This window comes from Ahaetulla prasina, chromosome 9 (genome assembly GCF_028640845.1).
Source record: "Ahaetulla prasina isolate Xishuangbanna chromosome 9, ASM2864084v1, whole genome shotgun sequence".
In the NCBI taxonomy this organism is placed as follows: Eukaryota; Metazoa; Chordata; class Lepidosauria; order Squamata; family Colubridae; genus Ahaetulla; species Ahaetulla prasina.
In genome coordinates this window covers 8,633,072-8,658,626 of record NC_080547.1, presented here as the reverse complement: position 1 = coordinate 8,658,626, position 25,555 = coordinate 8,633,072, and the positions used below count along the sequence as shown (strand labels likewise).

Sequence of the window (25,555 nt, the reverse complement as noted above, 5' to 3'; positions counted from 1 at the left end):
TGATGAAATTACATCACACATTTTTGCACAGACAGGTTCCTATTCTAAAATTCTCCTTTCTTGGTCAGGTGAGGTGAGGTGATTACTTGTTAAGTCATGGCTGGGCTGGGCTGTTGCATTCCGGAGATGTTAATTGGAGTTGTTTGATTCAGGTCTAGCAAGTCCTGGGTAGCCAAGCTGGGGCACAGGCAGCAAACCAAGGTTAAGGCACTGATGAAATCCAAATTTTTTACTACCGGTTCTGTGGGCGTGGTGTGGCTTGGTGGGCATGGCAGGGGAATGCAAAATCTCCATTCTCACCCCACACTGGGGCCAGCCAGAGATGGTATTTGCCGGTTCTCAGAACTACTCAAAGTTTCTGCTACCGGTTCTCCAGCACCTGTCAGAACCTGTTGGATTTCACCCCTGGGTTAAGGCAAATACAAATACACCATACAGACCAAGAGGATCCTTCCAGAGCTGCAATATTTCTATTTCTTACATCGGGTTCGATCTTTTAATCTGCACAGAGAGATTCGGAAGGCCGCTATTTTGCCAACAATCGCTCGCCTCTTTTGCTCAATTTAGCCCCCCTCCCCCGGAGGTTGAAAAGCGGCCAAAGCGCCTTGACCGGTGCCGGATGTCTGGCCTCCCCAATGGGGTCCTTGCTGTCTTTCCCCTTTCTGGCCAGATCCGCTCCAGATCTGCCAGTTCCTCTCACACCTTCCCCGGGGGACACCGCCCCCCCTCCGGCTTCCTAAGACCAGCGGCGGCAAAAGGGAACGCGCCTTCCTAAGACCAGCGCTGGCAGAGCTCCTCGGAGCAGGGCCCGCCTCTTCCGGCTTCCCCGGCCGGTCGATCGGCCGGGCAGGTGAGGCAAGGCCGGGAAAGATGGGGCTGAAGCGGAAGAAGCCCGGCGGAGCGGCCGCGCTACCTCTGCTCCTCTTGGGTGAGAGGGGGTGCCTCATGGCGGGGCTGGGAGACGGGAGGACGGGCAGCTGGGGAGGGGTCGCAGCGGAGGTCTCAGTCAGGGGCCCTCCCGGAGGGCGGCGGCCCGGGAAGGAGGTTTCGAGGGGGGAGGGTGTTGGGCTTTCTCGCGGTCAGAAGACCCGCCACGCCACGCCACGCCGGTCTGCCTTCCCTCCCGGCGGGCTCCCGGAAAGCGCCCTTCTCCCGCTGGGAGACTGACCCGCGCTGCGGCTGTGCTTGCAGCGGTTGCCAGAGTCCACCTGCTGGAGATCCAGGCCGCTGCCCAAGTTCGTGCGTTCGTGGGCGAGCCGGCGACCCTCAAGTGCTGGTTCAAATCCTCCGCTCCAGTCACTGAGAAGCTCACCATCGACTGGACGTATCGGCCTCTTGCAGGCGGCAACTTGGAACCGGTGAGCTACGGAGGTCCCTGGTTTTGCTGCTTTGGTGGCCCTGAAGTGGCTGGATGAAGACTCTTCATCCAGAGTCCAGCAGCCTAGGGCCCCCTTCTCCCTGAGGGAACCGGCTGCGGTTGGCTCTTCTGCTCTGGAATGCCTTACCCTCCCCTCCCCTCTCCCAGGTCTTTCACTACCAGTCCAATGCCTACCCAGCCAAGAGAGGGAGCTTCCGGGATAGAGTTTCTTGGGCTGGCGATGTGGCCAAGCAGGATGCTTCAATTATGATCTGGAACCCAACCCTGGAGGATAATGGGACATTCGCCTGTTCTGTGAAGAACCCCCCTGATGTGCAGCACAACATTCCCCAAACCCTGCTGACAGTCAGTCAGAGAGGTAAAGCAGAGGCCTCAGGGCCCAGGACAGGAGGGGGAGAGTCCGGCAGGCCCTGGGTTGCCAAGGCCAGCTGCTTCCTGAAAGTCCAAGCCTCTTGGCTCAGGTTGGGGGTCCTTCTGCCTGCCCTGCAAAATGCCTTCCAGTTTGGGGTGCCTTGGGTAGCAGAGGGGGCTAATCAGGTGTGAAATGTAAAATTTGTTACTACCGGTTCTGTGGGCGTGGTTTGGTGGTGGGGGTAATATGACTGGGTGGGCATGGCCAACTTTTTTGTTTTACTTTTAAAAGCATTTTTCCTACAACCTCTTCTACCAAAGAGGTTGTAAAAAAATTGCTTTTAAAAGCGTCTAATGATCAGGCGTGAGCTGGAATGCTTTTAAAAGCATTTTTTTACAGCCTCTTCGGCCAAAGAGCTTGTAGAAAAAATGCTTTGAAAAGGTTCTGACAATCCCAGCTGAGCAGCATGATCATCAGAGGCTTTTTTTTTTACTTTTAAAAGCATTTTTTCTGCCGAAATTAAGTTTTTTAAAAGTAAAAAAACCCTCTGATGATTGCAAGGCTCAGCTGGGCATGCGGGGGGGGGGAAGGGGGGGGCAGGGATTTTTCCTATCGGTTATCCGAACCACCCGCCGCCATCTCTACCGGATCGGGTGATCTGGTCTGAACCGGGAGCATTTCACCTCTCGGGCTAATCCCTATCATTGGCATTTGTGCTGGGAGGTGGACCTGTGCAACTTTAGAAGGCTCTGCTCTAGGAGCTGGCCAGAAGGAGTTTTGCTCTGCCTGCTGCATCCTGCTGTTTCCAAAGGTGCCTCCTTCCAGTTGACTTCATCTGGACTGCTTTCCATCCTGGTCTTTCTTCCCTCTGGCATCGTGGTGGTTCTGCTGCTGGTTCGGATGAATCAGAAATCTGGGCTGATGAAAGCAAGGAGGCAGCTTGGTTACAAGAAATCCTCCATTGAAGTCTCTGAAGAGTAAGAGCGATGGGGGGAGGGATTGAAATGGAGTATTTGCAGAGGAAAAGGAAGTTTTGAAGAGGGGCTGGGATAGAAGGGAGTTAAAGAGGACCCTCCCTCTGCTGCACCCCAGGCCAAGCGGCAGCTGAGAAGGAGAGGCTGATGCTCAAAGGCTCGGAGGCCCACCTGGTAGGAGTAGAGGGGCAAATGATTGGGCTGCTGGTTGAGCTGGTTTCTTCCCTGTCCTTTTTCTATAGACCTGAGCAAAGTGGCTGCAGGGAGCGGCTGGTTAGCTGTTGTATGCAGTACCTGGTAAGCCAAAAGACCATTAAGAGAGAAATCTTTTGCATTTTCCCCATGTTATGGAAGCACTAATTCCTGCATCGTCTCCCTGGGAAGGCAGCAGAAGTTCAGCCTTATCCCTGCTTGCATCCCTTTCATTCTTCCCCACTGGGAACCATCAGACACTGAAGGTTGCTCATTGCAGAGTGCCTAGACCCGTGATGGTGAACCTATGGCACACATGCCACAGGTGGCATGTGAGCCATATCTGTGGGCACGTAAGCATTGCCCTAGCTTAGCTCCAGCGCGCATGCCAGCCAGCTGATTTTTGGGTATACCCTTCAGTGGTGTAAAACAGGGCCGAACTCTTAGTTTGAGTGGCATTCCTTGGGCTTCATGCCAATTGCTGGCAAGAGGGGTGAGCCCGCCTGCCTTTTTTTGGATTGCTTGTGCCTGTGTGAATTGAATGCTGGCAGGGGAGACCTGCGGTTGTGTGCATTATTTGGGGGGATGTCCTCTGCAGGGAGTGGGAGAGTGGTGGTTTTCTTGCTGGGATCTTCACCCCCGAGACGCCCTCTTTGGGCCTGAGCCAGCAGCACTTGTGGCCCAAATGGCTGAGCCGGGCGAAGGGCACGTGGGTCTCCTCGGCTCCCTTCCTGACAGCTATTTTTTGCCTCCCGTTCAGGACACTGATGAGGAGGAACCATACTGACACTGACATCAGGGAGAAAGAGTGTCTTTGGCAGCACCGCCAAGATCCAGCTCAGAAAGTCTCCAATGAATGGAACTTTACTTAGAGTAAAATGACCCGATTTCATTCCATTCTAGGAATTATCCTGATTTGATATTTTCTCTTTTCTTGCCCTATGAAAAAGGGGGAAGTGGAGAGTCTATCTGGCAGCCAGGCTCTTGGGTGTCTTCTTCTTCTTCCTCCTCCTCCTCCTCCTCCTCCTCCTCCTCCTCCTCCTCCTCCTCCTTTTTCTTCTTCATGAGCTTCTGGCTCATGAAATAGAGTACTATCCCAAACTCTTCTCTAGGATTTTTCTGTCCTGAGAAACCACCCATGTAGTTTGAGCTCACAGCCAGAAGAGAAGAGGATGAGGGTGAAGACTAACTTAGAGACACAGGATTGGGCTGTTCCTGGTCTCCCTTGTAGGCAGTAAATGTTGGCTACTTCAGTGTGGCCATTGCTGGATACAAGCACATGTCTACAGTGGCTGGAAGGCCCCTCCATATCTTTCTGGATCTGGGCTTCCTGTGGAAAGAGAGCCAAGCCTCCTATGCCTCCAGCTGGTCTTGTTCAGCACTGTGGCCTTAATGTGGAAATGCATATGAACCGGCTGAAGCTAAATGTTCAGACGTTATTGGGAATGCTGGCCTTAGGGCCTTCGCCTGCAGATCCACCCACCCACCCTCCCTTTCTTTTCTTCCTTGGTCAGCTTTCCTTTGCAGAAAGCCACTCCTTCCACAACCAATAAAATGCCTTGTGCCAACTCCGTCCATTCTTTGTCTTTTTGGTTGGAGGGGGGGAGCACAGGAGGAATTGGGAAAAGCGTACACCTGCCTTCCCTACTTTTGGTTTTGGACAGCACCTAACTGGACTGCGGTGGGGGCTGTTGAAGATTGAATAACCTTCCAGCCCACAAGGATGAAATACCAGGATCCTGCTGCCAGTCAAATGCCACAAATCCTGGCAGATAATGAAGAAAAGCAACGGTCTTCCCCAGTTTACCACCAAGAGCCTGAGTGCTCTTCTCCTTTTCTTTAAGGGAGAGGCCAGCTGGGGCAAAGCCTCTGGCTCAGTGAGCAGGGAGCCACTTCTGAACCCACCCACCCCATACTTCCAAGCGCTGCTGCTGGTCATCATCTTCTCTGAATGTGATTCTGCCCTTGGAATCTGCCAGGTCAGGCCACTTGTGCAAATGTGGCTAACAAATGTGTGCACAGAATGAGCCAGGGGAATCAAGCAAGTAGAACCAGGTCCCTCCTATAGTGAGGGGGGAGAGGCTGCAACTCAGTTCTTGAAATATCAGGAGTGAGACTATGCTGTCTTGCTAGAGGGGTTCCCTAGAGAGCAGCGGATGGTTTGGTGAAGGTCCCCTGTCTTAACACGGAAGGTCAAAAGGTTATGGGGCCAAGAGTCTCTCTGCTGGGCTCTGGCTGCAACACTGTGGACATTCTGTGCTTCTGTGCCACCTTAATGAAGATTTAAGTTCTGTGCAAGCTTAGAGCAGCTATGGGGCTGAAGTTCTGGAATTTACTCAGAACCACTGGAATGTCTTTACATTCAGTGACAATAACTGTGCTAAATGTGTTGCAGTAGCAATGTGAGTGGCCACAGTTACCTTCTTGGCTCTTATTTTGGTGAGAAATGATTGTCCTTCACTTGGCCTTTAAGAGAATCAACAGTTCTAGTCCTGGTTTTTGCATGCACTTGGAGATGTCCAACAATCTGGTGGGAGTTTCTTGAGATGCTAGTTTGACCTTCTGTACCAAAGGCAGTAAAAGTCCTGGCAGCTTGTTCTGACCAGACCTCTCTGCATGTGGATTCCAGGCAATGAAACACTAGAGAGAGGCCTGGAAGGAGACTGGTGGAAACCAAGGACATGACTGTTGGCTCTATGCCATGGCAGCAGGGCACTGACTGAGCATGTTTCTGGCCTTGTTTAAGGACACCCATTCCTTGTTGAGGAGCTGCTTGGAATCAGATGCTGGCACTCTGGATTCCAAGGAGATGATGTGATGGTGCCTTGCAAGCTGATCTGGGGTTTATCTGAACCTGTAAACTCACTCTCTCTCCCTCCCTCTCTCTCTCTCTCTCTCTCTCTCTGTGTGTGTGTGTGTGTGTGTTGATCTCCAGCATATGTGGGCTGCTTCCTTGCTTCTCCCACCTTGTGCAACTACCAGTGAAGGGAGGAGGGATTAGATTTCGCCCTTCACAATGAGGGTGGGGATGGAGGGGCCCTTGGATTTCTATCTCCTTAAGAAGCCACACTTGACCCATAGGAAACAACTTTTGGCCAGTCTCTGACTTCCTTGGGAAAACTGTTGATAAAGTGATCAGGCAGCAGTTCCAGGAAGTCTTGGATAAAAAGAATAATCTGTGTTCTTTCCAACCTGGATACAGTCCAGGCAGAGCATCTGTTGACCATTGTTTCTTATCCTGTTGGATAGGAGTGGTGGTGGTGGGCTAGATCCCGTCCAACTTGGCCAGTCCCTCTTGAAGTTCAGTGGTCCAGATCACAGACCACCTCCTGTTCTTGACAAAGGTCTGTACAGCAGCTCAGAGAAGATCCAGGGCATCGGTGCTGCTGTTGGCTCTGGCTCTCTACCTCTGGGATTTGAAGAAAAGTAAGCCAGGACTCTTCTTCCATGGTCCTGCTTCTTCTGCCCCCGGAAGGGTCTCCTTCGGCCTCTCTTCTCCTGAGATAACAAGAGGAAGGACGGTAGCTTTGGAAAGCCAGCAAGAAGCCCAGGCCGTCTTTGCAAGGAACGGCAGGCAGAGCAGGAAGTTCGGCCGGCTCCAGCCCGGGAGGTTCCCGTCTCGGGCCTCAGGTTTTCTCTGCTGGGTGAGAAATGGTGGTGACGGGAGCGTCGCCCTCCGTCCGGCCGCCCGATCACGTTTATGCAGACTCCTGCAGGAGTCTAAGGCGGAAAGGCCGAGCGGCTCCTGCAGGACAACGGACAGCGACGCGGCAGAAAGAGAGCCGCCTCAGAGCCCCATTGCTCCGGCGGCGCTGCGGTGACACCCCCCACCCCCCGCCACCCGCGCCTTAAAAGAAGCGACCCCGGGACAGAAGGGCGTCCCCTCCCCTCCCCTCGCCAACGGTCTCCCGACGGCGCAGCCCTGCCGGCGCGGTGCAGGGGTGGGGGCAGCTCCCTGCCGGAGCCTGGGCAGACAGCCCGCTGCAATCTCTTGTTTCGCGTCTCCACCCGTTCAAGTTTGCTAACAGGAGCAATTGTGCTCGCGGCTGGTTTTCACTGGAAGCGCGGCGCAAATTGTGCGGCCTCTTGAGCAAAGGAGCTCCCAGAAATGGAGGTTTTGCGGCTGCATCTTTTCTCGGTGTGCGCGAGAAGTTACACCCACCAGTCTTTCCATGGCAACTGTAGGAGCCGCTACTTGGGGGATGTGTGTGTACCGTATAACCCTTGGATCATATCCAATGGTTCTAGGCGAGGGGAGGGGGGGGAGAATAACCGATTGAGACGAAGACCAACGAAGGGGAACGTTCCCGCTGACCCTCAGGGAAGACTCCCCTCTCCTCGCACACACAGTTCCAGCCCAAACCCCTGCAAGCAACTGCGGCCAACACGCTGACCACAGCCTCAGGAGCTGCGACGTTTCCCTTCTGCTCTTCTCCTGGAATCAGCAATTGAGCCCGAAAAGCTGCGGTCTGCAGGAGAATCGCGTCGAGGGCCACCCGCCCGCTTATTCTTAGCCACAGCCCTTTCCCGCCCTCCCGAATCCCTCTTGCTATCCACCAACCAAAGAATTTTTCTGTCCCCCGATTTTTGGTAGTGGTGGTGGCGGCGGCAACAACAGTGGCCGCCGCCCCTCCAGCCGGCCATCTTGGAGCCAAACCCCGCCGCTGCCCAAGGACGATGAGTGCTCCGGACGGACGGACGGGCACTTGACCTCCGCCCTGTCCAGCTGCTGAACCCCGCGCGCCGCCGCCCTTGAGGATGAGCTCCGCAAGCCCGGCGCTGCAGCTGTTGCTGCTCTTCCCGCTGGGTAAGTGCCGCGAGGATGGGGGCGGGGGTGGGGGAATGGGTGAGGCAGGCTTCCGAACTCCGACAGTTGTGGGGGGCAGAGAACACTTGATGACGAGTCACCCTCTCCACCTGCGACCCCAAGGGCTGGCCAGCATGGTGGTTGGAGAAGGAGTCATTGGAGAAGTGGGGCGCAGGGACTGGGGCCGGTCTATCAATCCAGAGTTACTTTCCAGCAGGCTGGCTTTGGCTCTTCCTCCTAGATAGCGGGAGAGGGGTGGCTTGGGTAGTGGACGAGAGGAGAGCCCCCCTCCTCTCTTCTTTGCCTGAAGCAAAGGCCGGACATGATGTGAACTCATGTGGGAATACTGACTCCCCCCAGCCCTGAGTGAATTCAGTGTCCTGTCCTTCTGCTATTCCTGCAGTGGGGGATTCAGCAGCTGCTTCTGGCTGGCCAAGCAGATCCCTTTTAATGTGCTCCCATAAGGCTGCGAAGGAGGTGCCAACTTCAGCTGCAATTAGATCTGCCAAGCAGAGCTGGACAACCCCCCCTCCCATAGTTGCATCCTGTCCCCTGCGGAGTAGGCTGGTCCTAGAGCCTCGGAATCCAGCTCTGCTGCTGGGTGCAGCCTGGGCCTCTCCCTCTATTAATGGATCCTGGTCAGTGTCCTTGGCGAGCCTGCGCACTGGCGCTGGTATAGTGCTGGTAAATTAGGCAGTGAATGACAGAAGCACAGCAGTTCTCTATGGATCCAGCAGTGGAACTCATTGAAGGAAGAGCAAGGAGATCTGCCGGGAATCCCCAGGGCTGAATGGCTAGAACCTGGGCTAAGGCCACCCTTGCCCTGGTCTGATCATGGATTGCCCCTCAGTTCTTGGCAGCTGCCCCCTTTGACTTTTCCTGCCTTCCTCAAGAATGAACCCTCCTGTCTCTCTTGGGTGTTCCTTTCGCTCAGGGCATTCAGGTTATGCCACCCACCCACAGCTGTCAATTTAAAGGCTTCTTGCAGACAACTGCAAAGGGCAGAACAACTCAGAGCCAAAGGCAGGAAACCTCTTGATCCCAGTGCAGGGGTGAGGAGACTCACTGGAGTGGGGAGGGAGAGTCTCTTGTACTCTACTCCTGCCTCAGCCTGCCCAGAGATACAGGATCCATGGTCTTCTGAATGCATCCAGCTTCATGGTTTTCCTAATGGAATCTTCTGTGGATGCTCCTATGAGTCCAACTGAATTAGTAGCCTTCTGCTGCTTTGGTCCTGGGCACTTGATGGGCTTCGGCCAACTCCCAAAAGACCTTAGGGTTCCTTTCTGGGTTTGGGAGGGGAGCACAGCCGAGAACTCATCTCCACCTGGATGAAGGAAAAGAAAGGCTGCATTGCTCAGCACACCAGCCTTCCCCAGGACTCCCCCCCCACAAAGCACATTGGATGACGTTCCCATCATTCTTGCTCATATAGCACAGAGAAGGCATCTCTCTCTCCCCTAACTGCCAGCATCTTTGAGAACCCTCCAAGGTTTGCAACAATATACACCCAAGGTAGAAAACTCAGCCGGACATGAGAGTACCAGTTCTGTGGTGTCCACAGTTTTTATACTGTTGGAAGGAGCAATCCAGTGCCCCCCTGGTTTGTCTTAGTGCAAACAGGAGTAACAGCATGGGGGGGCTCTTCTCTCCCTCCTAGTGCTGAACACGCTGGGCATGGAGCTGATGGCCCCAACCACTGTCTATGCTCTGAACGGCTCTTCCATTCGTCTCAGCTGCACTTTCAATTCCTGCTACCAGGTAGACAAAAAGCAGTTCTCCATGAATTGGACCTACCAAACCTGCCAGAACTGCACCGAAGAGATGGTGAGTATCTGGATCAAGGGGCTGGACAATCCCTCTGCCCCACAGCCTATCAACTGTGCCAGGAGGAGGGGAGCCAGTGGGCAAAATCTGGCCACCAGGCAAACTCCCCTCCACCAGGATTCCTCACCCTCCACAACAGAAACTCTGGGCTTTGCAGCACTTGGGTGGGCGGGCGGCAGCGGGGGTCGGGGTGGGGGGGAATGGACCATGGACTGTGTGACCCTTGTCCAAGTTTTCTAAGCTCCCTGCCTTTGCTCCCTCCCACCCTGCCCACCACCATCAGGAATTCCAGACAGTAGGCCAGACTGGAGTGTGGGGTGCTCCGCAATTCTTCTGATTCTCCCATTCCTCTCACCCACCCTCCACTCCAGTTCTTGCAGTTTAAGCTGAAAGTGGTTCCTGTGGAGCTGAAGCGTTTTGAAGATCGTGTGGAGTTTACGGGAAACCCCAGCAAGAATGATGTGTCCTTCACCCTCCACAGGGTGCAGCTGGAGGATACAGGGCTGTACAACTGCTATGTGATGAACCCGCCTGACCGACACAAGGGCCATGGCCAGATCAACCTCCAAGTTCTCACAGAAGGTCAGGCCAGGGTTCCACACCTTTCCCTTCTTGCTTGCTCCCCTTCCTGGAAGACCCCAGAAACCCACTCGGGGACACAGGGGGCTCTTCTTTTGCCCAGAGGGGCCTTTTTCAGTTTTCTGGAAAAGGGAAGCTCCCTCTAGGGCCAAGAGGCCTTTCCTGCCGATGCTGGGGGTAGATCCCAAGTGCTCCTCTTTGCCTGATGCTGGGCTTTTCTCCGCAGAGCCCCCAGAGCGGGACTCCACTGTGGCCGTAATTGTGGGGGCCACTGTGGGGGGCTTCCTGGCTGTGGTGATCCTGGCCTTGGTCATTGTCAAGTGTGTCCGGCGCAAGAAGCAGCAAAGGCTCAACACAGATGACCAGAAGACCGAAGAAGAGGGCAAGACAGATGGGGAAGGGAACCCGGAGGAAGGCATGAAGTAGGGAGGGGAGTCTCTCCCCCTGGCTAGCCTCCCTGCTCCTCCTTGTCCCTGACCTCTTCTCCCATGGACTTTCTCTAAAGCAAAGAGCTCCATCCAAAGTTTCAGAAAGACTGGAGCGCTTTCTCTCTCCCTCTTCACTGCTGGGCTCTTGGGCCAGAGCACAGCATGGGCTGGCTGCCGGTAGTGGGTTTTTATTGGGGGGGAGGGAGGGAGTTTGCTGAAACTGAAAGCTGCCTGGGGTGAGTCTGCATTCCTGTCCCAGATGGCAGTTCCTCCGTTTGGACAGAGGAAGCCCTGTTTTGCGTCCCTGGCAAAAAGGCCACTGCCACCCCTGCCCCTGCTGCCTTCATGGCAAGCCTTGGGAAAGCGAAAGCTTTTTTTCTTTGCTCACGGAGCACAATGCTCCCTACTGGAAGGGGCCTGAGACGAGGCAGATGTCTTAGGAACTGATGAGGGCTCACAGCTCTGTGGCGGGGAGAGGGACTGTGTGTCCCACGGCCAAGCAGGATTTCCTCTCCAAAGCAGAAACTGCCATTTCTCACTTTCCACCTTGAATACCAAGCACAATTCACCACTGCCAGGAGAATTCACTGCCAGGGGTCAGCAGCCGTCTCTCCTGCAGGCCAGCACTGCACCCCACTCCCATCTTACCAACCCACTGCTGGACTGTTTGGAAGGAATGCTGTTGACCCTCGCACCCCTCTCATGAAAAAACCTGAAGGTTTTCTGTCTGGCATAAGCAGGAAGTGTGTGCATGTTGAGGGGAGCATGGGAAGGAAGGAAGGAAGGAAGGAAGGAAGGAAGGAAGGAAGGAAGGAAGGAAGGAAGGAAGGAAGGAAGGAAGGAAGGAAGGCTGTTTGGGACTTAGTGAAAGAGTTTCCACCCAGACCCACAGCAACTGGTCTTTGCTCACACCTCTTGCCTGCTAGTTACACCCCCAAAGCAAGAAAGGCCCTGGAAGCCTCCATTCTCCCCCCCCCCAAGCCATGACCCCTCCTGGGATTCTCCACTCAGCAGCCCCTGAACTGGCCCTTACTTCTGGGCATGAGGCTACTTTCCTAGGACGTTCCCCTGGGGGGTGAGTCTGCATTCCTGTCCCAGATGGCAGTTCCTCCGTTTGGACAGAGGAAGCCCTGTTTTGCGTCCCTGGCAAAAAGGCCACTGCCACCCCTGCCCCTGCTGCCTTCATGGCAAGCCTTGGGAAAGCGAAAGCTTTTTTTCTTTGCTCACGGAGCACAATGCTCCCTACTGGAAGGGGCCTGAGACGAGGCAGATGTCTTAGGAACTGATGAGGGCTCACAGCTCTGTGGCGGGGAGAGGGACTGTGTGTCCCACGGCCAAGCAGGATTTCCTCTCCAAAGCAGAAACTGCCATTTCTCACTTTCCACCTTGAATACCAAGCACAATTCACCACTGCCAGGAGAATTCACTGCCAGGGGTCAGCAGCCGTCTCTCCTGCAGGCCAGCACTGCACCCCACTCCCATCTTACCAACCCACTGCTGGACTGTTTGGAAGGAATGCTGTTGACCCTCGCACCCCTCTCATGAAAAAACCTGAAGGTTTTCTGTCTGGCATAAGCAGGAAGTGTGTGCATGTTGAGGGGAGCATGGGAAGGAAGGAAGGAAGGAAGGAAGGAAGGAAGGAAGGAAGGAAGGAAGGAAGGAAGGAAGGAAGGAAGGAAGGAAGGAAGGAAGGAAGGCTGTTTGGGACTTAGTGAAAGAGTTTCCACCCAGACCCACAGCAACTGGTCTTTGCTCACACCTCTTGCCTGCTAGTTACACCCCCAAAGCAAGAAAGGCCCTGGAAGCCTCCATTCTCCCCCCCCAAGCCATGACCCCTCCTGGGATTCTCCACTCAGCAGCCCCTGAACTGGCCCTTACTTCTGGGCATGAGGCTACTTTCCTAGGACGTTCCCCTGGGGGGTGAGAGCAAGTGATTCCCCGGTTGGCTTGTGACTGTGCTGATCTGTCTTTGGCTCTGCTGCTTCTCCTTGGAATTGCACTTTGCTGCCTGCTGATTGCAAACCCCCCCCCCTTCTGTCATGTTCCCAACACCTGCCCTCAGCTGAGATGGGTTATGCAACCTTTCTGTCCTTATTTTGCAAAATCTGCAATTCAGATTCATCAGCCTCAGCCTGAAAAGTTTTCATTGCTCTTCTTGTAACTGCAGAATTGAGTTGGCCTCCATTTGCACGGACAGTGATTTACTGTGCTGAGCTGGAAATCAATGTTTCTTGTCCTGGATCTGCTCAGGAAGTCCAACGGTCAGATGAAATAAAGCAGAGCTTGCCTCTCAACTCAGGCAGACCTCTGCTTCTTTCCCTGGAGGGTGGGTGCCTGGTTTAAGTCCTCTCTGTTCCCCCACCCTAACATACCCCATGGGCCTTCTTCCCTAGTCACTCCTTCCTGTGAAAGGGGAGGGAAGTTTGCCTTTCCCTTTTCCCTTCCCCAACTGCTCTCCACTGGGCCAGATGGATCCAAAGCCAGGGAATCTGAAGGGAGCTGAGAGTGGAAGTGGCTTTGGCTGTGGGGCAAGGCTCTTTGACACTTAGGATCAACCACCTGAACCTCCTACTTTGGATGGAGGGCATAAAAGACTCCCGCCCCCGGCCCCCCACTTTATAGCAGGTTAAGCAGTTTGGGGTTCACTACTTACACAACTCTTGAAAGCCTTTCCCCTTCCCTGTGCCGGGACAAAGGTTGAAACTGCCGTGAGGGACAAAGGTTGAAACTGCTGTGAGCCAGCGGCATTGGGGAGACTGGCTGCTGGCCGGTTCCTGGCCTTCATCTGTCCCTCCCTCCATAAAGGGACTGAGCTCCTTCACAAGATGCACTTTAGGCCAAGATGAGAGACTGAGTGAGGTCCCCGAGGCCTCCTTCAATCTTGGCTCCCTTTCTTGGCTGGGAGGCTGGGAAGGTTTCTTTCTCTCTCAGCCCTCAGCTAGGTCAGGGAATGGTCACTCCTCTGGATGAGCAGAACTGCTGTCCTGCTTGGAGGTGAAGGAGGCTCTCAGGAAGGACTTGGTCTCAGCTGCTACCATGAAAATTCCCAGTGCTGGTGGGTCGGGCCGGCTAATGTGGCAGATTTGGCCACAGGATCTTGGCGCTAGGAAAGAAAGCCGGACTCCTAGGAAGGAGCAGGGATATGCTACAGACCCCCACCTAGTTGGTCGGGTATCTGGCCACCCCAGAGGAGAGGAGCCAGCTGAGGCTGCTGGGCTGGCTGCTTTTTTTCCTCTCTTCTCTCCCTTGGATGGTGGCGCCCCCCAGGCTGGCCCAGAGGAAGTTCTGCAGCGGCCCATCCAAGAAATGCCGCTTGAAGTTTTGGGGCGCCTGACTCTCTGTTCCTTCATCCGGCAGAGGCCGAGAGTCTGCGACCAGGAGGCCGGGAAGGAAAGAAACGGGGCCAAGCCTCTCCCTCCCGCAGACTGTCCAGAGGTCCTTGCTGGAGTTACAAACCAGCTCTGGCCGGCCGAGAAAGCTGCGGGATTCTTGACTCCCTCTGGGGCAGGCTAAGGGCGGATCAAGCGAGAGATGCCACTTGTCCGCCCGTGCTTCTCAGGCGCCTGGGGGGCGGCGACCTCTTTCCTGGAGGGGGCTCAGGTCTCTGTTGCAACACTTCGGCGGAGCAGGAGGCAGACGTGGCCATCGGGTTTGCAGCCCAGGTGCGGGAGATCCCGGCAGGGCGAGAGCCACTGCGGCTCTGGACTCCTTCGGCCGGGAAAACGAAGCGTTGACTTAGGCCGGGTGTCCCTTGGGAATCTGCAAGCATCTTCCCTGGGCGGCCGGAGAGACCGGTCTCGATGCGCTTCTCAGCCTCCCTTGAGGGACTTCTGAGCAGGGCGGGTGCGCGCGCTCCAGACCCCTTCTAGCCGGGAGAAACTAAATCCCGGACAATAAAAGTCCTCTGCCCCGACACTCCTCCTGCCCTCCGGAGATCCCAGAAACGTGGACCGTATCCTAACCTGAAGGAGGCCGCTTGCTTGCCTGTTGCGGAAGAGAACTGGCTGCAGAATTCGGCAGTGCCCCCGAGGAAGCCTGGCTGTCTGTCCCTGAAACTTTCCCGCGCGTGGGTTAGGAAAGAGGCCCTTTGAGGTTTCAGGCTGGGGAGGGGGAAGCGATGCCGCGAGTGCGGAGCAGCCGGCGGAGGGGAAGTTCCAGCAGCAGAAGACGACTCAAGCCAGAGCTGGGTGTCCCAGGGCAGCGGAGGTCCGCAGAGGTCCTTGGGGTGTGCAAAACGCCTGGTCCTCCTCGGTGTCCTCTGGAAAGATCCTATCCGTTCACCTCCCCGCGGAGGCGGAGAAACCTAACTCCTCAGCCTGGACGGCAGCTTGGAACCCAAGGACGAGTAGTTCTTCCGGGATGCCCGGCTTTCCGCCCCCTGCGAAGCTAAGATTGCGAAGCCAGCAGTTTGCTTCACGCCAGCTGGGCGCGCTCCCGTGGCCTTCTATTTTTACGCCCAACAAACAACCGGTGAGGGTGAGAGGGCCCAAGCAGGGCAGGCGGCCAGCCTCCGCCGAGCACCTGCGAAGGCGGGGACAGGCGGAGAGACAGGATCGCCTTGGCGCCCAGAGAGCCAGGCCGCGTGCCCCTCCCCCTCATCCGATGGCCCGTTTCGGCCTCAGGGAAGCCGCCGGGTGAAGTTCTTCGCAAGAATTCGCCGGCACCGGGTCGGAGAGGCTGCCTGCCTGCTGCAGCTAGGCTTCGCAGAGCCGCAGAAAGTTTTACGGGGTCTTGGAGCTAAACTGCCTCCTCCCGGCTCTCTTCCCGGGAGGGGTACAAGCGGCAGAAAAGAACAGAGAAGCGTCGGAGAAACGGAGCAAAGCTGGGCTGCTGCGGCCCCAGGGAGCCAAGTTTCTCCGGCTAGCGCTGGGATTCCTCTCCGGTGCTCGCTCTTTGAGCACTGAGGCTCGCTGGCACCAAGCAAACGCCCCTTTCCATGGAGAGCGCGAACGCCTCCCCTCCTCTGGAGAGTCCTGGCCAGCTCCTGCCTGAAGTCCAGCCTGGCCCTCAATGAGCCTAGGTTCTTGGCCTAGTGCCCCTGACTTTCTGCAATGGTCACCCGCAACAGAGGCATGGAAAAAGTATTCCCCTCCCCCCATGCAGTAAGAGCTGCTCCCCCCTCCCCCCAGGCTGCTGCCGGGAATTTCTGGCACCTTTACAGCTTCTTTTTTCTTTTTTATCTTTCACTGCACAATCCCTGAGTCATGATTCTCTGGGAGCTTCAGAAGCTGCCACTACCGCAGCATCTCCCCACCATCTACCTGCCACATCAGCAGAAGCTAGCCCGTGGCTCAGGATGCCCCCAAGACTGGCATCCTCTGCCCCCCCTTCAGCCAGGAGCTTTTCCTTTCTCCTTTTCCCTCATCTCCCCCACCCCCCACTCCCTTTCTATGCGACACCAGAAGGAACTCCTTGCGATGGGGGTTGTCTAGTTTGGGTGGTGTCGCTCTACTGAAATGGCCACCAGCTGCTTCCCAGAGAGTGGGATGTTGGAGCCCCACCACCTCCTGCATCCCTGCACCGTGAGAGCTGTGAATTTCTTCCTGAGATGCCTGAAGCAGGCTTGGGCTTGGAGGACACAGGAAGTGTTGATGGGAAAGGCCTGGCCCTAAAACTAGCCTAGCTAAATTGGCAGCAAGAGTCCAGCTCCCCATAAGTGAAAGTAGCCCTTCCTTGATCAGCACGAAGACTTCCCTCCTGCTGCTTCAGCAGTGACTCTACCTTTGCATGTGGGAAAGAATCTTCTCTCTGCCCATTTGCCACTCCTGGCCTGGTTTTCCTGCTGCCCTTCCATCCCCTGCTCCAAAGGTTCGAACCACCGCCTATCTAACTGACCATCGGGGCAACCTTCTCAACCCCCAAATATCCCACTGGAGAGAAGTTAGCTTCCCCACTGCCCCTCGGGGGATTCAGGGCCAGGAAGGGCCAGGCTTTCTTCCTATTCTAGTAAACAGATAAAGGTGCTGCCTCGCCTACCCCTGCGGAGGTCGGGCCAATTTTTGCCACCCAAAAGCATCCCTTGACTATCTTGCTTGGAAGTTCCTAAGGCCTAATTCAGGCGCCTGCGTTGGCGGAACAGACTAGGGAAAGACTCCGTCCCCGTCGGGGTAAGTACAAAGCAACTAAAGCGGGAGGGCTTGGCCGCCTGCTCCAACCGTTTATCCGGCGCTGCGGGCGGCAGGCGGGCAACGACCTTCGGGGAGGACGGTGCTGCTCCCCAGCCCGGTATGACAAGGCTGCGCGCGCCCTCCGCGCCTCCGCGGGGGGCCTAGTTTCATCGCGGAGGCGGTTCCGGGAGTGTCCGCCTCCGCCTCTCGCTGCCTTTTGGACTGCCGGCTGCTGGAAGGGGCGGCCCGTGCGCGGAGCCAGAAGCGGCAACTGCGGCGGTTGGTCGCGAAAGCAACTTCGGCAGTCGGAGACTGCGGCGTCAACGGGAGAGGAGAGAGGCAGCAGAGTAGTTGCCGAGATGGCCGTGGACTGGCTGGGAGTCGCCTTGCTGGGTAAGGACGCGGAGCTGCTCCGAGCTTCGCGGAACCGTCGGTCGCCTGGGGGTCCAACCAACTGACCGGTCCGCGGTTACCTAGCAGGGCGCGTGACTCGGACAGAAAGCGGAGGGACATCTACCTTTCCCTCTCTGCTGGCGCACGCCACAACTGCAGTTCCCTTGGCCCCATCCCGCCGCGGCTCGGCTGCCGTCCCTGCGGACAGGGAGGGGGGGCGGGAGAGCGGGATAAGGGAAGCAAAGGACCGGCGTTTTCTCCCGCATTTGCTTCAGTGTGTTGGGAGACTTTTTGCTCCAGCTGGGAGCCTCTTCTGCGCGCCTCCTCTTTCTCCCTCCCTCCCTCTCTCCCTCCCGGATATCTTTTTAAAGATTTGAGCAGAATCCTAGACAACGCCCCTGGAGTAAGTACGACCTCGCTGTAAGTTTGCTTCGGCTCCAAGAAGCCTCGTTTACGCAGAAAGTTTGTGGGAAGTCCGTGCTGAACTTCTTGAAAGTGGGGTGAATCTCCCGGTTGCTCTGAGGGGTTCAGAGAAGAGGATTCGAGGCACCTTCCCTTCCCCTCTTTACCTCTGAGATGCTGTTTTCTGTATCTGGAATGTGAGTGTCCCATCCAAGATCTCTGAACAAGTCAGAAGGACGCCAATTCCCTTGGTCTCAATCCCCTCTCTGGAGCAAGCATACAATGGCAAGCATTCAGGAGAATCAGATGGACCTTGTAGTCCCCTCTTTAAATGAATTCTGCCCCCTATTGAGAGTGCAATTCTAATTGAGCTCTTGCAAAAAGAAAAAGGGAAAAAGTCACTCTACTAATGTTAGCAAGGTCAGTCCTGAGTTATTTTGTTTTCTGAATGGCAAATACCTGTAGTCAAATAATGTTGTAGTGCCTGATAATTATTTTGTAATAAACTTTAATTACAAAGCCTCCCCCCTCCCATTTTCTTCCCTGGGTCAGTTGTGAAAGAAGCCCCGCTTAGGGCCTGACAATTGCTCTGTCCCAGTTAACCAGAGGCTCCCGTGTTGGCCAATCGGTTGGATGTCACTCAAAGGTCTGGCACCTTTGTTGTTCTATCAATTGCTTCACTTTACCTACATCTGGACTAAAAATATTCAAAGCTCCATGGCTTTGCAGAAACTTCGGTGCTTTGGGGAGGAGGCTGGGTGACTTTCTGAGCAAGGACCAGCACTGGGCTGATGCCTCCCAACAGTGACTGCCAGAGGAGGCTGAACCCACTGGAAAGTTGAGCCAGAGGTGAAGAGGCTCTTGGTTGTGGGAGAGGCAGCCTCACCTACCTAAGTGAAGGCTCCCCCCTTGAGTCTTGAAACACCAGATCTATCCATGGTGACGCACCTGAGTTGCTCTGTGGTCAGGTTCCCTTTGGGGCAGAAATAGAAAAACTGCCATTGGCTCAGGGTGTGAGATGGGTGGATCTGAGTTTATATTCCTTTTGTTTGGTAGAGGCATTTCTTACCTGTCTTTCAAGAATTGAAAACAGCTTCCCCGAGTCTCTTCTTTCAGGTTATTCCCATAGTAGCTACCTCCTGGGGAGGGCTGAGAAAATAACGGAGTTAAGTTACGCAGGGAGTTTCCATGGCTGAGAGCAGATTTGAACCTGGGTCTGCCCTTCCCAACTGACTTCATGGTCTCCCTTCCCTGGGCATGTTGCATTTGAATTCCAGGCATTGCCGGGGCATTGTCGGGGTTGCAAGGATGGGGTGGGTTGACCATGCACCCAAGTGCTTCTGATCAGCAGGCAGGAGAGCAGCACACTCTGTAATGTTAGGGGCTTCTGGTGGACAGCTGCCATTCTCCACTCATGGAAGCCAGCTGAACAAGTGCGTAGGGAGGGGATTCTTCCACGGCACCCTCACACTCCCCTTGTTGATGGGATGACCTGGCTAGCCAGCCCTGCCAAGAACTGGGATCACTTGTACACATGTAAGGAAGCTGGGAGGAGATGCTGGAAGAGAATTTGAGAAGGAGCTAAGCTCTTGAGTGTCCTTGAGTCATGAAAGAACACTCTTGCACAGCTGACTCTTCACTGTAGCAACATCCCCTGCCCCCCCCCCCACCTGACTGCTCCAGGAACTCTGCTCTTCACGGATTCCCTTGACAATTGCCCTTGGCCAACTTTTGGAGAGCACAACATAAAGAAGCCTTCTTTTTTAGGCAAGTGCAGAACCCAGATGTTTGAACTGGGTATCAGAGCTGAAATTGCAACTCGGTCCCCTAACCTACTTCATACAAACTGCCAATTTGTTTTAGCTTGTCTAGCATATTCTGTGAACTTAGTCTGTATGTTAAGCTGCAAAGAGGGGGAAATGGCCTATCTGAGAAGTTTGACCGGTCACCATATTCAAAGAGCACCATAACTCCATTATTGGCTTGCAAGAGGTAGGGACATCCTTCCCTTCAGACAATTCTGTTTGGTTGATGGCATCCTTGGAAGACACAGCCTTGGCTGAATTGGGACCTTTTCAGCATTCTGCTCAATTTGCTCAATTGTAGCATCTTCAGTTGAGGGCATAGAGCAGGAGTGTAAAATTCTATTTCATTGAGGGCCACATCAGGGTTGTGTTTGACCTCAAGGAGCCAGGGTGGGCCTGGCCAGCACAATGTCACTCATGTTGGGCACATCTGTGGTGGCCCAAGCGCTCTGCCAGTGAAAACAGGCTCCCGAGCTCCCGTCGACTGCCTCCTGCAACCCTCTGCCAGTGAAAATGGAGCTCGGGAGGGCTGTTTTTGCTGGCAGAGGCACCATGGGCCGGTTTTGCTGTTTCCAGGGTGGCTCTGCAGGCCAGATCTAAGCACCCCGCAGGCCAGATCTCGCCTCGGGCCTTGAGTTTGACAACCTTAGCATAGAGGCTCTTCATTGGACACAAGAGAATGTTGTAGATTGATTTATGATGTCAGTAAAGATCCAGTTCTTCTGATAAAGACTTTCTTACACTTGGTCCAGTATAAGAACAAGTTTGGTCCAACAGATTTGGACCATTTAATGCATTTTCCGGAAATAGGAGAAGGTAGGGCATGACCAGGCCTTCCAGCAACTTCATTGTGCTTGAGTGCTGCTCTGCTTTCCTAATGGTCATGTCAAAACTCTGGGTTGGGGCTATGAGATCAATTCTGTTTGCTCAAGATGAGTAAAGTAGCCAGATGGAGCCTATAGGTCATGGACCAGGAAGCAAGCTGAAGAACAAAGTTATCTCTGGCTGGTGGCTGCTAGAGAAGATGGCTTTTCACCCTCCCCCCTCCCCCTCTCCCCAGGTGGGCTTTGTAGAACCAAGATCCACATGTACATGGGAAGCTGTTTTTTCAGTTTTCTGTGACCTTTTTATGTGGTCATTGGGGAAGCTCTCTCCAAATAAGGCAAGAATAGGATACACACTTGGTGTGAAGAGAGTCCATCTGATCCAAAAAATTCAGGTCAGATAAAAATAACCCTGCCAAGATGAGCATTGCTTTCTTTCTTTCTTTCTTTCTTTCTTTCTTTCTTTCTTTCTTTCTTTCTTTCTTTCTTTCTTTCTTTCTTTCTTTCTTTCTTTCTTTCCTCCTTAGGACTTCAGCTGTGCTCTCGGACATTAACCTTGGAGGTGTCAGTGGGGAAGGCACCTGTTATTTATGCCAAGAATGGTACCAATGTGCTACTGCCCTGTACTTTCAACTCCTGCATCGGCATTGAGAAAGCCAACTTCATATGGAGCCACAACCAGACTGAAGTGCGTGGCCTGCGGTGATTGACGCTGGGCTGGGCTGGGCTGGGCTGGGTGGGAGGCTGATGGGCTGCTTGGTTTGAGTGTTGATGAAGCTAGATTCCAAGCAGAAAGCAGAGACACTTATGGCACCTTGAAGATTACTGGATCTACAGGTAGTCCTCGCTTAACAACTGCAGATGGGACTGGCAGTTCCATCATTAGGTAATGTGGTAGATAAATAAGATATCGTGACCATGGCTTGCAATTTTACTGCTACCCTCTGTTGACTCTGCTTGTTAGAAGCTGCCTATGAAGCATGCAAATAGCAATCATGGGACTGGGGGTGGGAGGGTGGGAGGCTGAGGCAGTTGCAAAAGCAAAGCTACCCTGGTTGCAAGGGTTGAGGACTGATCACAAAGTTACTTTTCAGTGCTTTTATAGCTCTGAATAGTCGCTGAACAAGACAGTCATTAAGCAAGGTCTACCTATACTATTCAGTTATGAGATAAATTCCTTATTCTTTAAGGTGTCATGATAGTTGGTGCTTTTATTAATGACAATTAACAATTGAAGGTAGCCTTCACTTTTAATAGGTAGCAAGGAAAGCCTTGCCTGCAGAGTCTGGGCTGCTACTTGGTCTGCTTGGAAAGCAGCTAGAGAGCCCAGACAATTTCTCCTTCGTTCCTTCTTTACAGTGTAGTCCCAGAAGCTGCAAAGGAGCAGGGTTCAGTCCCTGCGTTCCAGGGCTGGTGGATGAAGATGGAAGCAGTCTAAGTCCTCATTCCTGAGAGGAGGCACAGCTCCCCCATTTCCCCCAAAACAGGGTCAAAGTATAGAGGGAAAAAGTTGGGCCTTTACGGACATCCCACCGTCTGCATAGAGGGGTTGGGGGGAGGAGTGGGGACAGCTCCCTTTGGCTGGCCTCTGCCCTCAACCACTTTGTGGAAGATGCTTGGCAAGCTGTGTTGGGTAGTTCTTGGCCATTAGAGAGTTTCCCTTGGGAAATTCCACCTTGACTCCACCTTGAGGAAATGTTTTGAGAGCCATGGCTTCATTCACTGCTCTTCACCTGCTGCAGATATTCAAAGGGGTCGTAAAGAACAAAGACTCCAAGCCGGAGCCTCATCCAGAGTACAAGTTCAACCTTAAGCACATGTTGCCACCTGACCTACCACTCAGCAAGGATAACCGGGAGTTCAACGTTTCCCTCCTGTTGCTTGATGCTGACTTTGAGGACTCTGGGCCATACACCTGCTTGGTCAAGAATCCCAAAGAGAAGGATGCCAACCACAGTGGCACCTTTACTCTCAAAGTGGTTGTGATGTGTGAGTAGCAGCTGGGCAATGGACCCAGGCCTTGGTTCGGGCACAGTTAGAGGCAACCGACTGAGGCAGGACTGTATTTTTCAGCTCCATAGTTGGGGTGGTGGGAAAGAGCCTTCCTCTGAGCCATTGGCTTGCTGAGCTTGGGTGTGGGAAAGCCTGTGGCTTGAGAGTGCAGGCAGGGGGCTCCTTTCTCCCTGGCCCTCACTGCCTTCTCTGCCTCCTCAGTGGAGAAGGTTGACAACACGCTGACACTGATCATTTTGTCTGTTGCGGGTGGCGTCATTGGGCTCATCATCCTAATCATGCTGACCAAGAAACTGGTCCTCTTCATCCTCAAGAAGACACAGAAACAGAAGTGAGTGTGCTTGCGCTGCCTTGGATGGAATATGGGCAAGCCACATGGCTGGCTGACCGCCATCTGGTTCTCCAGACAGGAGGTTTGGCGTGGGAGCAGACTCGACTGGCCCTCCTGCCATGGTAGACTCCTCCAGGCAGTGGAGCTCCTGAGAGGCCTTCCTACTGGATGGCATGGGAAGGAGCAGCAACTCCTGGGACAGCCTCTGCTTGGGACTCCCAGTATGAATCAAGACTGAGCCAGTCTCTTTTCTGTCTCCTGCAGGGAGTGCCTTGTGAGTTCTTCAGCAAATGAAAACACTGAGAATGGGCTGCCGGGCTCCAAAATAGACTCCAAATCATCCCCAAAGGTCTGACTCCATGAGGTGCAGATCTCTGGGATCCAACCCTCCACCTTGATCTGCCAGACTTTAGCAAGGGCAGGAGAAGACCCTCTTTCAAATGACTGATGCTTGAGACACAACTATGTTACTCAACTGGCTGCAAACAAGCGCTGCTTCTTGGGAGAAACTGCAGAGACGGATGGCAAGCCTGGCATTGCTCATGTCTGAAAGGTGAAGAGAGGTTCTAGACTGAGGCTGAGCTTCAGTTTCAAGAAGCCTTGTAGCTGCAGGAATGAAGTAGATGGGCATTAGACCAAAGACCTGGTTCTCCTTCTGACAATCAAATATCATCAGCATTGGGGTGTGGGTTGGAAAGGCTGCCTTCCTCCCTCAGAAGGTAGTGAAGAAAGGGATGAGTGAAAGGGCAGGGTGAGAAGCTGGGTCTGCTTTACCTGGAAACCAGTAGGTGCACCTCTGTTTAATATTGGTTTCTGTGATGCATTCCTATGGAGGGGGAGGTGGGTTTTGCTGGAGCAGTGGCCTATTGGAGGTCCAGTGGAGCCAAGTATGGTTTCCTTATCCTCTTTAGTGGGTCTTAATTGAGGGTCTGAGACTGAGCATCTGGACTTGGGTCTTCCTCCAGATCTCCTCCTGGCAAGACAGCAGAGCAGATGTGCAGCGATGCCTCAAGAGACAGAACCGGGTGGTGTCTCCTTTGCATGGTCTCATGGTGTTAGGCTGTCCTTGCTGAATGAGAAGCTGATGTCCAAGTGCTCCCCTTCCATGCTGCTGATTCTTCCCCTCAGCTTCTTTACTTGCATGCTCATTCCCTGGTCTCCTTGCCAGGGAGACGGGGCCTGCAGGAGCTGAGCTTTTTACCCAAGCATGACAAGAGCAGCATTTCTAAGGCCTTATGACTGAAGCTCCTCCTGGCCCAATTTAATTCCCCAAGGAGCACCTGCCCTGCCTGTTGCCCAGGTGAACAAGATGCCAGATTGGCCAGATGTCAAGTCAAGATGGCCGAGGAGCAGCTGCATTCTGGTCACCCCAGCACCCCCTCCCTTCCCTGGCTCCCTGCAACTGGCTGCCTTTCCCAGACCACCAGCCAGGCCAACATCTTTAGGTTGTCTTATTTATTCTGAGCTATAATTTCAGGGGAAAAAAAAAAGAAATCATTATCAGGTGTAGCTGTTGTGATTGTAAAAGATATGCCCCCCTCCTATACACACATCAACTACATTCACTACCAAACCTATAAGATGTCCCCCCCCCCACAATACATATGAGCTCTTACCAAATGCCCTTGTAAAAAAAAAACTTTCACAGCAAGCTGAATTTTTTTTTTAATTTACATTTTTATCCCGCCCTTCTCCGAAGACTCAGGGCGGCTTACATTGTGTAAGGCAATTGACCCGAGTGGTGATGAGGAGAGGGCTCAGTCAGGAATCTGTGGTCTATTTGCTGTTTGAAAGATAGTATGGTGAGCAAATGACTGAATAGGAAGGGAAATGGGTTTAGCTTAAATATTCCAACAACACTCTGTCATTTCCACCCTCTCTGCCTTTTCTCTGGCTCTAGAAGGCCAAAGGTCCATCAGCATTTCCTCTGCTTTTGCTCAGGGCTGCTCATCTTTGCTGAGAGCCCAATATTATAGTGCTGAAAATTAACCCAGCAAACAAAATGGAGACTGCACCCTCCCTCCCCCCCCACTATTCTTTCTCTGCCCAATCCCTTCAGACTCAAATTGATACACACCCCCAGCCCCAGACAAGCCAGTCTTAAACCAACTGGATGAAGAAACCCAACCTTCTCCTTCACAAATGGCCAGCCAATCAGATTCTGAAGACTTCCTGCCTTGTAGCCCTAACTTCTATAAACATCTTGGCTTTCCCATAATTTGGAGTCCCTCTTTCTTGTAATGCAGACACTCAACAATCCTTGCAATAAACACAGTTCTTCTCCCTAGTGGTGTGCTTCTTATTTTGGCAAAAACCCACAACAGTATACTATATGCATGCTAATAAAATTATGCTGTTTATTCAAAGCGATTAGGTTGCTTTAGGTGAGCCAGGACTGACCACAACACACCCAAGAGACTACCTCTCAGTGAGCAGATTTAATAAAATATAGTTCTTAAAGCAGAAGACATATAAACCCAAGGGGACAAATGGGTGTAAGTGTTTGATGCTTCTCATGAATCCAGCATTAGTTTGGGAGGGGCCTCTCCTTCTTTTCCCTGGGACTCTTCCCACCGGGATGGCAGGCAACAGGAGCCCTTCCCCCAAATTCCCAATTCCGGGGAAGAGCTTGGCTTTGGCCACCCCAATGCTTCTAGGGAAGCCCCATCCCTCCTTGCCTGCCTTGGCTTTCCTCAAGGGTCTCGGAGGGGGGGGGCTGCTCAGAGCCATCTGTAAGTCCAGCTTCTGCTGAAACCAAAGAGGATTTTCCTTTGAAGCGGAGGGCTTCCTGAGCAAGGAGACCGCTCAGAGAGAGAAAGCCAAGGTGGCCAGCAGGATCCATTTCTGGGCAGCTGCCTCTTTCTGGCTCCTATAGTGCACTTCAGCATATGGTGTTGGTGTTGGTGTTAGTTGTGAAGTTGTGTTCAACCCACTGCGACCCCATGGACAAACTTCCTCCAGGCCTTCCTGTCCTCTACCATCCTCCGGAGTCCATTTAAGCTCACCCGACCTCATCCAGCCACCTCATTCTCTGCCATCTCCTTCTTCTTTTGCCCTCAATTGTTCCCAGCATTAGGCTCCTCTCCAGTGAGTCCTTCCTTCTCATTAGGTGGCCAAAGTATTTGAGTTTCATCTTCAGGATC

General features: G+C 53.8%; 3 protein-coding genes across 4 annotated transcripts; all 3 read left to right on the top strand.

Moving 5' to 3' along the window:
- The first annotated feature begins 768 nt into the window (after nucleotides 1-768).
- Nucleotides 769-3,925, top strand: LOC131204039 (myelin protein zero-like protein 3). Of its 2 annotated transcripts, XM_058194840.1 has the most exons (6): nucleotides 769-928; nucleotides 1,192-1,358; nucleotides 1,526-1,736; nucleotides 2,542-2,707; nucleotides 2,947-3,001; nucleotides 3,657-3,925. In XM_058194840.1, exons 1-6 carry the CDS (start codon nucleotides 871-873, stop codon nucleotides 3,681-3,683), a joined length of 684 nt encoding a protein of 227 aa, XP_058050823.1. In that variant the 5' UTR covers nucleotides 769-870; the 3' UTR covers nucleotides 3,684-3,925. The 2 variants fall into 2 exon arrangements, with proteins under 2 accessions (XP_058050823.1, XP_058050824.1); XM_058194841.1 differs by lacking the exon at nucleotides 2,542-2,707.
- Nucleotides 3,926-7,479: 3,554 nt separating this feature from the next.
- On the top strand, nucleotides 7,480-11,612 carry SCN2B (sodium voltage-gated channel beta subunit 2). Its single transcript, XM_058194808.1, has 4 exons — nucleotides 7,480-7,703; nucleotides 9,364-9,530; nucleotides 9,902-10,112; nucleotides 10,336-11,612. The coding sequence occupies exons 1-4, from the start codon at nucleotides 7,655-7,657 to the stop codon at nucleotides 10,533-10,535; spliced, it is 627 nt and encodes a 208-aa protein (XP_058050791.1). The 5' UTR covers nucleotides 7,480-7,654; the 3' UTR covers nucleotides 10,536-11,612.
- A 3-nt stretch (nucleotides 11,613-11,615) lies between these two features.
- On the top strand, nucleotides 11,616-24,786 carry SCN4B (sodium voltage-gated channel beta subunit 4). Its single transcript, XM_058194807.1, has 5 exons — nucleotides 11,616-17,037; nucleotides 20,596-20,756; nucleotides 21,811-22,057; nucleotides 22,283-22,412; nucleotides 22,677-24,786. The coding sequence occupies exons 1-5, from the start codon at nucleotides 17,004-17,006 to the stop codon at nucleotides 22,765-22,767; spliced, it is 663 nt and encodes a 220-aa protein (XP_058050790.1). The 5' UTR covers nucleotides 11,616-17,003; the 3' UTR covers nucleotides 22,768-24,786.
- The last annotated feature ends 769 nt before the right edge of the window (nucleotides 24,787-25,555 follow it).